This window comes from Poecilia reticulata, chromosome 1 (genome assembly GCF_904066995.2).
Source record: "Poecilia reticulata chromosome 1, P_reticulata-male-v2, whole genome shotgun sequence".
Lineage (NCBI taxonomy): Eukaryota > Metazoa > Chordata > Actinopteri > Cyprinodontiformes > Poeciliidae > Poecilia > Poecilia reticulata.
The window spans coordinates 25603231-25615704 of NC_088830.1; the positions used below are offsets into that span (position 1 = coordinate 25603231).

The following is a 12474-nucleotide window of genomic DNA, read 5'->3' on the forward strand; positions in this document are numbered from 1 at the left end:
ATTTCTCTTATCCTAATGTACAACAATGGTTTCCTGAAAAGTAACTGGTGCATACTGGTTTGTGCCTTAACTGAAACTTCAGATCTGCTGGAGAAGTCTCGAGCCATCAGACAAGCTAAAGAGGAGAGGACCTTCCACATCTTCTACTACATGCTGACGGGAGCCGGAGACAAAATGCGATGTGAGGACTTGGTAGTCAGAGCAGGAGTGCAGTAAAATGAAGAGGAAGTTTCAAAATAACTTATCTAAACGTGCTAATTACGAGATCAAGACTCTGAGGAACTAGTTTACAGGCAAAAGGATTAAGATTCTGGTTGTATTTTAATTTAAGGTGCTTCGTTGAGCAGGTTGAGATCTATGGGCTATGCAAAAAATGTTAGTTTTTGGGGGGGGGGTTTGCACACAATTGGATTCAAGTCTGATCTGTTCTGCCTGTACTGAGTTGTTTTGGGGCCTCTCGTCACTTTACATGCTCTTTACAGTCACATGAAAATAGCTGCAAACTGAAGATCAATTATGCAACCAGAAGCAGAAGTAGAGCCTCCTGCACAACCAACAAGAATGCAGCAAGTGGCTTCTGAATAGCGAGTCGACAACAAAACACTTTTCCAGTAGCCGTTGTACAGCTTTAAAACCAGCTGACCAAATGTGCTAGAACTCCAATTGGGTTGCTAGGTAACGGCCCAGTGGAAGGTTTTTGAAACAGTTCATTTTCCATACGCCAAAAAAAACCAGCTGGGCTGTTTAGACCCAAAAAGAAGCATAAAAATGTGCAATTTTGCATAATAGGTCCCTTTAAGTATTTGTATTAAAATAATGCTACTACTGGCAGGAAATTGTGTGACGCAACCCTTCTGTGCAAGCTGTGCTGCACTTTCAAAAGGCTAAATCTCCAGATTTAAAACTCTAGAAGGTGAATCGTGTCTGATTTTTGGACCAGGCATGTAGTCGCTCGATTCCTCCTTCACTTTACGACAATGAGATGAGCTGATGTTTATCTCTGCTCCCTTTGCAGCTGATTTGTGTCTGGAGGATTACAGCAAGTACCGTTTCCTGTCCAACGGAAAAGTGACTGTCCCGGGGCAGACGGACAAGGAAATGTTGGCCGAAACCATGGAGGCCTTCAACATCATGAGCATCCCTGAAGAGGAAATTAATGGTACTTTTTAATTATTATTTTTTACACTGACGTTTCTGTAAAGTTGTCAGCTTTGAAAGTCTTTACCTCTAACCCAACAGATTGACTATTACAGAGGAGGATAGAGTAACCAGAGATGTCCTGAAATCCTGACATAAAGGATCATAATTAATGCATAAACGGGTTAAAATGTTTGCTTTTCATTTAAGTATCCAGAGATTTTACCCGAGTAGCAACAGTTACTCAGTGAGTCCAAGTTTATTTAAACCGCCTTGTTGTTGAAAAGTGCTATATAAAGTGATTTACATCATCAAAACACAACGTACTCAACAGGTGTGAAATTCTAAAAAACTGATATTATATTTTGTCAAGTGCTATTGCTGTTCATAATATTTTACCTTTACAATAAAGGTAAAATAATATTCAAACATGTAACTATTTACTATCCGCCTCTGCTTAATTGTGAATGTATAAATGTATGTTGTCTTTTTTGTTGATTACCAAGCAGGTTGTTTTGCTCTCAGGTATGCTGAAGGTGATTTCCGCCGTGCTGCAGCTGGGGAACATGGTGTTCAAGAAGGAGCGAAACTCGGACCAGGCGTCCATGCCTGACGACACCGGTACACCTCCACCTCCACCAGGTTTTATCCATTTTATTCCCGTCAAAGTTCATCCTGCATCTCTGCCATGTTTCCCTCCCAGCTGCCCAGAAAGTCTGCCACCTGCTGGGCATCAACGTGACCGACTTCACCAGAGCCATTTTGTCTCCCAGAATCAAGGTCTGCACTGCAGCTTCCTGTGGCGTGACGGAGTCGTTGAGGCTCCTCTCTGTGACGAAGGTTTATGGTTTTGTCTTCAGGTCGGTAGGGATTATGTGCAGAAGGCCCAGACCCAGGAGCAGGCAGAGTTCGCCGTTGAGGCGCTGGCCAAAGCTTCGTATGAGAGGATGTTCCGCTGGCTGGTGATCAGGATCAACAAGGCTTTGGACAAGACGAAGAGGCAGGGAGCGTCTTTCATCGGCATCCTGGACATCGCTGGATTTGAGATCTTTGAAGTAATTACCTGACACTTCTTTTTTTTTTTTTTTTTTTTTTTTTGTATGAATTAAGGCTCCAACTAATTGGTTATCTGATTAAAAATACTGGCACATTATTCTATATTTAACAATATAAACGCAGAAAACCTACAAATTTCTTTTTATCTTACATGCAACAACATAGCTTTCCTGATTATTTTTAGGAAAGGAGCTAAAAACTTGACTTATTATGGCTGATCTGCTTTTATCTTGATCAATTGAGTGGATTAAAAAGCTACTTAGTGGAATATTTTTTTAGTTTTCATATAATTCAAGATGGGGGTAGGACTTTTACTAACAAATCTTATTTAAATGCAAAATGTTTCTGCAGTTTAATTTAACAGGAAATGTAACATGAATATGCGTTAATTCTGACTCAAAAGCAGATTTGGATGCATCATATTAATCAACCCTAATTAAGTACAGCAATAAGTTAAGTTGAATAAACTCATGTTCTAAATTCAGACCTTTTAGATTCCTGTCTATAAAACCCAGACGACTTCATCAGTAAACGTGTGCTTAGTTCGTCTTGAAGGAAAACATTGACCATTTTACATGCGCTTATCTTGGGAGGATGAATATTCATGACCTGTAAGTATTTTCAACTGGGCAGTTTTTGGTCCGCATGGCGAAAAACTGGATCTCAATTCTTCCCAGACGTAATCATAAAGTTTTGTTTAATACTTTATGATTAAACATAAAGAATTCATGTTTAATCATTAATACTTTATGTGCAGGTATCACCTCACATGCAAACTACAAACAAACATTTGCAAACAAGATGGTGTTGCTCCCACCCACAGCCTAAACACCAGGAGTCGGATGGAGAAAAGAAAAAAAGGCTTCACTTTTGTGCCACGAAAACAAAAATCTTTTATGTTAATCTCTCTGCAGGGAATCAGAGCATTTAAATCTTTTTTTTTTTTAAACTGTTACAGATGGAAATCCATTATGTCAAACTTTCAGATTTCTAGATGGGCTGCACATTAAAAAAAAATTAAACTGAAGTAAATCAACATTAAGGTCATGCAAAATGAGTAAACGGTCAAAGTCTTTGATCTTTTGACTTGGATGTTGATTAAACATGGAGTTGTTTGACTGCCTGGGCCAAGCCGATTTGCTTTATGAGCTAAAGATGTTTTTCCACAGCTCAGTCGGATAAAATGGCTTCATGTTAACAAGACTGTTAACCTGGATGATGAAAACAAAAAACCTCAACCATCTTCACCCAAATTCAACTATCTGGGGTCATTTAATTAATTTCATCCAAATCTATTCAAAACAAAAACATGTTAAGTGGTTTGGTCTGACACAAACGTTCATGCAGTCTGAACTTGAACATAAAGCTGTAGGGCAGGGGTGTCAAACTCCAGTCCTGAAGGGCCGCTGTCCTGCAGTTTTTAGATGTGCCACAGGTACAAAACACCTAAATCAAATGGCTTAATTACCTTCTCAGTTCTCCAGAGCCATGCTAATGACCTAATTATTCTATTCAGGTGTGCTGCAGCAGAGGCACTTCTAAAAGTTGCAGGACACCGGCCCTCGAGGACTGGAGTTTGACACCCCTGCTGTAGGGCTACAGTTAACAGTTATTTTAGTAATGAATTAATCTATAAATTCTGATGATTAATAGGATAAAAAAATCTCTCATTCTGCAATTTTTTTTTCATTTAAACATTTTAAAGATGCAAACAATTAGTCTTTTTGTAAAATAAAACATTGCTTAAAATGGTATTTATTTAGTGAACACTTCATCATCTGCAGCTGAAAATGCTTCTAACATAAACGAGTGAAAAACTGTTATTTCTGTTTGACTAAGCATTAACACGTTGGAGGGCCAATTTATTTTCTTTTTTTATTAACCGATAAATAATTGGACACCAAAAGGTGCTTAATAGGACATTTATTGATTGACCATCCAGAAAACACTTGCCGCATTCTTGTTGTTGGTGCAGGAGGCTCCACTTCTGCTTTTCAAAGATGTACGGCTGTGATGTTGAATCTATGCCACGTGGAATTCTGCTAGAACATTTTCAAAGTTGTGCGTTCACAACAAAACGGGTTTTGAGCTTCAGGTGTGTCTAGTTTACATTCAGAGTGGAGATGCATCGAGGGCCTGTCATGGCGTGGGTTTACACGTCTAGAGCGGCGCCATTTGAACCGTTTTGATGCGTCAAGCGTCCGACAAGACAACGGAAAACGACTAGAGCGAATCTGTCGCGCCTCCACATAGACTTGACTGTAAACTAGACGCGCCTGACGTGTGAGACACGAGGTGTAGAGCAAAATGTCAAGCGTCTGCATTCACAGTGCACACGCGTCAAACTTGAAGCGTCGGCCGCGTTTTTGATGCGCTCAATGTGTTTGGTGTTAACGCACCGTAATAATTAACAGGATTGTACAATTGATTCGTTAATCTGATTAATCATCCCAGCCCTAGAAGGATGAATCCTGTTGAATTTCATATTGACCCGTCTACACAAAGTATGGGGAAAATATTGTTTTCTTATTGCACTGTAAGTCTACAGCCCAGTTGAGTTAACCAACTTAATTCCTTCCTGCAGCTGAACTCCTTCGAGCAGCTCTGCATCAACTACACCAACGAGAAGCTGCAGCAGCTCTTCAACCACACCATGTTCATCCTGGAGCAGGAGGAGTACCAGAGGGAGGGCATCGAGTGGAGCTTCATCGACTTCGGCCTGGACCTGCAGCCCTGCATTGACCTCATAGAAAAACCTGTATGACTTTTCTGCCTGAAATCAAACTGACTGCACAGTTGCTTTCAGTGTAGCAGTAGAAACCACAGCATGTAAAGATTCCTCTCCGTTTTTATCCCAGAATGGTCCTCCAGGCGTCCTGGCCCTGCTGGACGAAGAGTGCTGGTTCCCTAAAGCCACTGACAAGTCGTTTGTGGAGAAGCTGGCTCAGGAGCAGGGATCTAATCCGAAGTTTGTTAAACCCAAGAAACTCAAAGATGATGCAGATTTCTGCATTATTCACTACGCAGGAAAGGTTCGATCTTATATTTGTTCTTTTTTCACCAAATATTTAGCTGAAGATGAGCAAACTTGACACAGAAGCCTAAAAATAAACCTTTTTAGATTAGATCGATTCATCAAATTGGCTAACGTAAAAGGGACCTAATATGCAAAATTTACTTTTTTCATGTTTTTGTTTTTCTACTTTGGTTTAAACGGCTTCTAAAAACAGCCAGAGTGTTGACAGAAAACAATGTTTGTTAGTGCCTGGAAAATTTGCCCTTTCAAAAACCTCAGTTTAGTCTCAAATGATGAGCACTGCGCCATTACCTAGCAACCTCAGTGAAGGTCAGCCTGTCACCTAGCAACCAAGCAGCGTTCCAGAACATTTGGTCAGCTGGTCTTACTGCTGCACGTGCTGTACAATGGCTGCTGGACAACAAAAGTGTTGTCGACTTACCATCCAGAAACCACTTGCTGCATTCTTGTTGGTTGTGCAGAAGGCTCCACTTCTGCTTTTCGTGGATGTATGGCTGTATAATGGCACATCTGTTTCCAATTGCAAGTGTAAACATTGAGTTGGGGGCATTTCCAGCAGCAGCTTATTTAGATTTAAAGTGACACGAGGCCCTAAAACGGCTCATTCTGAAAGGATTTCAAAATGCGTAGAACTGAGCAGACTGAAATCCAATTATCCAAGACAGAAACGTAATGAATCCATTTTGTTTAGCGCATTTTATTTTAATATCCTAACCTATTCAAAGAAGCATAATAGGTCACCTTTGACCCACATTTAATACTTCAAGAACTATATCACCACTTTAGTTGACAGATTTCTTTTCAAAATCTTTATTTTAGGTGTTTAATAATCGGTCTCCGTGGCGCTCATGTACAAACGGAAAAGCAAGTCTGATATATTTGATCTTTTGGTTGCAGAGGTTGACAGACTTGATCCATCATGTATCCTCGTAGTTCCTTTATTATATTTTATTTTTTTGCATATTCTGGTAACGGTTCATGACTTCTCGCCCACAGTGAGAGGATTTATTAATCTGACAGGAACTGACTGCAGGGATAAAGATAATTCTTCTTTAACTCCAAACGTTTTCTCTGCAGGTGGATTACAAGGCAAACGAATGGTTGATGAAAAACATGGACCCCCTGAATGAGTGTGTGGCCACCCTGCTAAACCAGTCCACTGACAAGTTTATTGGCGACCTCTGGAGAGACGGTCAGCTGAGCGAAACGCCTCATTGTTTTGACTTAAAAGCTGCACATTGAGTGAACTTCAGACCTTTCAGTTTAAAGACTCTGGTGTTGACTGCTGAAAATGTTAACTGGTCAATTTTTCAAAAGTTACCTCATCTCCTTTTGCTTTGTCAGCAAAGACAAATTCAACTGTTTGGAAATATGTCTAAATGCAGAAATATGTGTTCTTATGGAAGCTAAAGACTAACTAAACCCTAAATCTTTTTTTTTTTTTTTGCAGATAAAATGTATAAATTGGTCCCCAAGGGTCAAATATTTATTTCTGTGCAAATTGACATTTTTGTGTAAATTTGTTAACTCTGCAATACTTGGGCTGAAACTTGTCTCAGTGCTCAGGTTGGTGGGTGAAACTGCAGTTTAATTTTCTTATTGGTTACAACTTGGTACAACAACGTCAGACACTCATTTGGGTGAATAACCATCTGCCAGTTACTGCACAGTGATTGGTGCTTCACGAGTTCCTAATCTCTCCAATAACTCAGGAAAAAAATCGCAAAATGTGTCACTAACCACTTTAAAATAAATAAATAAGATGTTTTATTTGTGTAAAAGTGAAACTTTGCGTTTTATTTATTTATATTTCTGCATGTTTTTGTGATTTCCCAGTGGACCGCATCGTTGGCCTGGATAAGGTTGCAGGAATGTCCGACTCGGGACCCTTTAAGACGCGTAAAGGCATGTTCCGCACGGTGGGCCAGCTGTACAAGGAGCAGCTGGGGAACCTCATGACCACGCTCAGGAACACCAACCCCAACTTTGTGCGCTGCATCATCCCCAACCACGAGAAGAAGGTACGACGTTGCTGCTTTTGCAGCTCTCCAGGTGTTGCACTAATGACTATGCACAAATCCAAGCCCAGTTGTGATTCTTATTTTTTTGTCAGGCTGGTAAACTGGACTCTCACCTGGTTCTGGACCAGCTGAGTTGTAACGGAGTCTTGGAGGGAATTCGTATCTGCAGACAGGGCTTCCCCAACCGGATCGTCTTCCAGGAGTTCAGACAGAGGTTGGAAATTTACTTTAATGTTTTGACTTTATCACTCTGTTAAATTAGACATGTTTTTTGTTTTGGTGTATAAACAGGGTTAGGTTGGGAATGTCTGTGTGATGTAGCTTAAAAATAAAATCTTTTTTTTTTTCATACTACATCCGATTTTAATTTTTTCTTTTTTTCTTTTTTTTTTACATGTTTTACCTCCTCAAAAAAGATTACAAACAAAAAATATTTCCAAAAAAGTGGCTTATTTCAATCACTCCTTCTATAAGACATATTGGGTGTAATACTGGACAATATGGCATATTTGGACCAGACTAAGAATTTATATTACTAGAATAAAATCATATTGTCAGAATAAAGATAAAATTAAGACGTTCTGGTAAAATTTTAAGTCCTCTTTAATGAGGGGAAAAAAACTTTGAGATCTGATGTGACCAGCTCAGTCCATGTTGTTTTTTTTTTTGTTTTGTTTTTTTTTATAGAAATGGTTGCTTTTTCAATTGTTTCAAAGTCCTGATACTAATAGTTAGCATAGTTAGAACTATGAAACCCAGGGAGTGCAAAAAAAAAAGATTTTTTTTTTCCAAAAATTAAATCTTCAAAACCCCCAAAAATTGTACTAATTGATCAAATCTGCTAGTATTTATCAAAATGCACATCTGAAATGGCTTCCTTGTGTTTAACATGAAGACTCCGGTTATTTTTGTGTTTCAGGTATGAAATCCTCACTCCAAATGCCATCCCAAAGGGTTTCATGGATGGAAAGCAAGCCTGCGTGCTCATGGTAATGTTTCCAGCTTCAGATGTCAGCGGTTTATTAAAATGTCATCAGTTAGCTCATGCTCCGTGCATCCTGACCCAAACAGATTAAAGCCTTGGAGCTGGACCCCAACCTGTACCGAATCGGCCAAAGTAAAGTGTTCTTCCGAGCTGGAGTCTTGGCTCACCTGGAGGAGGAGAGAGACATGAAGATCACTGATGTGATCATGAGTTTCCAGGCCTGGTGCAGAGGATATGTAGCCCGAAAGTAAGAAAACATTGATATTTAAACTGTAATTCTTTACATACTTCTGCTTTCTAACGTTCTACTGAACAGTAACGTCACGTTTCCACTTATAATCCCAGAGCCTTCGCTAAGCGACAGCAGCAGCTCACTGCCATGAAAGTCATCCAGCGAAACTGTGCAGCTTACCTCAAACTCAGGAACTGGCAGTGGTGGAGGCTTTTCACCAAGGTGAGATCGATGGAAACGGTTTCTTAAAGATCCAAGATATTTTTTTTATTTTTTTTAGCTAAAATCACTTGGTGAAAATAACTTTTAGTGTTGGAGGGGTATCCAAACTTTTTGTAACATGGGGCATAAATGTCAAGTTGAAACTATTCCAAAAATTGTGATCATTTTTCTTTTTAACTGCAAAAACAAATTTTCCTCCTGCTAAATAAACAATAAACTCAACTCAATATTTTAATGAAATAAGCAAAGCAAACAGATTTCTGCAAGTTATTGTAGAGGAGAAAGAAAAGTGTGTTTTCTAGATTTGTCAAATTTAAAAGAAAAACGAAGCAAATCCTACATTTTCCAGGTTGATCATATTTCACTATATGTGTTTTTGTCTTTTCAGCAACAAGAAACCGATTTTTTTTTTGTTTGTTTCTTTGTCTGAATTTTAGTAAAAGACACTGGATGTTTTTGGTAGCTATTAATTACATTAAATTGAAAACAATTGGATGAATACTTTGCGTTGCACCTTACATTTTGCTTTTTTTTATTGTATTTTTTAACAGCCTGCCATCAGTAAAAAACTTTAAATTTATACTATCCTTGAATAGTAATCAAGGACCACCCAAAATTGGTGGTCCTTGATTGGTAATCATGGACCACCATTTGCAGTCCTGAGGGCTGCAAATGGCCCCCGAGCCGTCAGTTGAACACCCCTGACTTGGATGTTTATTTTAGGAAGACGACAAAAAGCAAATCGAGAAATCGATACGGTTCACTTTGCTCTGAACAAAGTTGTGAGGATACAGGCTTGGGTGTTAAAATCTAGACATTTAAAGTGTGTAATACTAAAACTGAAACTTTTTATGACCCTGTATTGCGTAAACTATCCATTTTTAAAGTTTTAAATATTTCTCTCCAGGTGAAGCCTCTGCTGCAAGTGTCACGGCAGGAGGAGGAGATGCTGGCTAAGGAAGAGGAGCTGCTCAAGGTGAAGGAGAAACAAATCCAAGTTGAGGAGCAGCTCAAAGAATTCGAGGCGAAGCAGCAACAGGTGAGTCTTTGCAATAGCTAGAAGTTTATTCTTAATTCAGAAGAGCCTGCGAGCGTTAAACTGACGTGGCTCTGTGCAGCTGAGTGCAGAGAAGCAGGCCCTGCAGGAGCAGCTGCAGGCAGAGACGGAGCTGTGCGCCGAGGCTGAAGAGATGAGAGCCCGTCTGGCCACCAGGAAGCAGGAGCTGGAGGAGATCCTGCACGACATGGAGTCCCGGCTGGAGGAGGAGGAGGAGAGGGTCGTGCAGATGCAAACGGAGAAGAAGAAGATGCAGCAGAACATCACGGTCAGTCGACTGGAATGGATGCTACACCTTTATGTGTAGGGCTGCAGCCAACGGTCATTTGAGTTATTCTGGGAATCAATTCTAGTCTTCATGCAATATTAGAGGTACATTAAATGATGCAAATAAGTTTCTTTTTAAAATAAAAATTTTTTATTGCCTATACTGTAATCTTGATCATTTGTAGCAAAAGATGCATCTACAGCTAAACTATTTATCAGCGTGTGAAAATCTGATCTATTTTGGATCAACTGATTAATAATTGGATAGCAAAAGGTGCATAACAAGAGATTATTTTTACAGAATTTGAACCAGGTGAAGCTAAAACTAAACTGCTTAAAGTTCTGAATATAACATTTATACAAAGAATTTTTTAAAATTGAATCCAAAATGTATATATTTGTACAATACTCCACTTAATCAGTCACTAAATTGACTATAGTTTCATCATGATCATTTCAGCAGTGAGGTTTTTCTTTTTATTCACCAATTAGTGTATATAAAACTAACAGAAATATTGATCTACAAAATAAAAATTAACCAACTGAATAAGAGAACAAACAACAAAAAGGAGGTAAACATTAAAATGGATTTTAGACAGACAACATAACCAAGTGGTGTCACAAATGAAATGATTGTTTAGGATACTTTTTCTCTTAATTTTGGAAGCGTTCTCATTTTTATTTTTCATTTTGTCTAATATTCCTTGTTTTAATTCACGTATATTGACTGTGTATTTAAGCATTAACCTTTCTGCTGGTTTTGCTCGTCCAGGAGTTGGAGCAGCAGCTGGATGAGGAAGAGGCAGCCAGGCAGAAGCTCCAGATGGAGAAAGTCACTACAGACGCCAAACTGAAGAAAATGGAGGAAGACGTCATTCTGCTGGACGACCAGAACAGCAAGCTCAACAAGGTTTCCGACTAAAAGTGTCCTCGCACAGCAACATGGCGGTTAAAGTGATTTCTTTAATCACAGAATAATGGAGACCTCTTTACTTGTAACTTCAGGAAAAGAAACAGCTTGAGGAGAGGATCTCTGAGTTTACCATCAATCTGGCTGAGGAGGAGGAGAAGTCCAAAAGCTTGCAGAAGCTCAAGAATAAACACGAAACCATGATCACTGATTTAGAAGGCAAGTGTTGGGATGCAAACAATTAATTGATTTGATTGTTGATTAATGGTTTATTAGATTAAAAGTCCAGTTAGACCTTCTTTTAGTGTTGTAGTTCGGTCGCCGTCCAGCAGAGGGAGCCACTGCTCATCCTTAAGCGGAGCTAGCAAAGACGGGGCGACAAAATGGCGGCCAAATCAGAACGGGAAAGGGAAACGGTCCAAACAGAGACCGTTGTAGTGTGTAAAATGCACTTTATGCGATTTATTTATTTTTTATATAAACACTCGTCAGACTCCCTAAGTTATTACCTTTATTAGCGCTCATTTAGCTGAACGCTACATGACGGAACAGCACCAACTTCTTGAGCAAAAATGACTGACGTGATGACGAAAAAGCAGCTGGAATAATGCAGAAAAATTGCAGCATGATGGGGGGTGGTACATGATGCCAATAAGGTAGATTTCGACTATCGTTCTGAGTTGAAACAATTAATGGAGCGAAGTTTTGAGAACAAAAACGGACAGTATTCTGTGTGAACAGCTCTCTGTTCATGAAAAGTTAAGTGTTTTTTTCATCTGTACCTTTTCGTCAACCTAAGAGGTTCTTCCTTTGTTCTAGTTTATATGTCCAAATTTAATAATGCAAATACCACACATTTGTTTGTTCAGTCTGTATTTAGTACAGCTGACACAAAATTATGTTACAACTTATTTTAATTTTCATACGATTAAGTTGGCTCTTCATGATATGGAAGGACTTTGATCTCTTGATAGAAAACTCTTGGAACTTCCTAGTTTTGTTTTTTAAAATTGTTTGTTGCTTTATATTTTCAGTCATGTTTTTTTTTTTTTTTTTCAGATCGTTTGAGGAAAGAGGAGAAAATGCGCCAGGACCTGGAGAAAAACCGCCGTAAGCTTGAGGGAGACTCCACCGAGCTCCATGACCAGATCGCAGACCTGCAGGCCCAGATCGCTGAGCTCCGGGCTCAGCTGGCGAAGAAGGAGGAGGAACTCCTGGCTGCCTTAGCCAGGTCGGACAACACCCTAAACTTTCACTGCAGCAAACTGTAAATCTGCAGCTTTTTAAATTGATCCTGCTTTGTCGTTGCAACACCAGAATCGAGGAGGAGGCTGCGGCGAAGAACACGGCCCAGAAGAAGATCAGGGAGCTGGAGGCGCAGATCTCCGAGCTGCAGGAGGACCTGGAGCTGGAGCGGCAGGCCCGATCCAAGGCCGAGAAACAGCGCCGGGACCTGGGAGAGGAGCTGGAGGCGCTGAAGACGGAGCTGGAGGACACGCTGGACACCACGGCTGCTCACGTGGAGCTCAGGTAATCGGACAGTGTGTACA

General features: G+C 39.9%; 1 protein-coding gene across 2 annotated transcripts in view; it reads left to right on the forward strand.

Annotated features, from left to right (window-relative positions):
• Positions 1-12474, forward strand: part of LOC103467636 (myosin-9-like) — a 34208-nt gene that overhangs the window by 12188 nt on the left and 9546 nt on the right. For both annotated transcript variants that reach the window (XM_008414202.3, XM_008414211.3), the window contains 19 exons: positions 83-181; positions 1016-1159; positions 1663-1758; positions 1841-1917; positions 1998-2192; positions 4778-4951; positions 5052-5225; positions 6308-6422; positions 7067-7251; positions 7344-7465; positions 8171-8240; positions 8323-8483; positions 8582-8690; positions 9598-9729; positions 9809-10015; positions 10787-10924; positions 11020-11143; positions 11984-12155; positions 12242-12454. In XM_008414202.3, the coding sequence (XP_008412424.2) occupies positions 83-181; positions 1016-1159; positions 1663-1758; positions 1841-1917; positions 1998-2192; positions 4778-4951; positions 5052-5225; positions 6308-6422; positions 7067-7251; positions 7344-7465; positions 8171-8240; positions 8323-8483; positions 8582-8690; positions 9598-9729; positions 9809-10015; positions 10787-10924; positions 11020-11143; positions 11984-12155; positions 12242-12454 (2707 nt within the window). The remainder of the gene's footprint in view (positions 1-82; positions 182-1015; positions 1160-1662; positions 1759-1840; positions 1918-1997; positions 2193-4777; positions 4952-5051; positions 5226-6307; positions 6423-7066; positions 7252-7343; positions 7466-8170; positions 8241-8322; positions 8484-8581; positions 8691-9597; positions 9730-9808; positions 10016-10786; positions 10925-11019; positions 11144-11983; positions 12156-12241; positions 12455-12474) is intronic.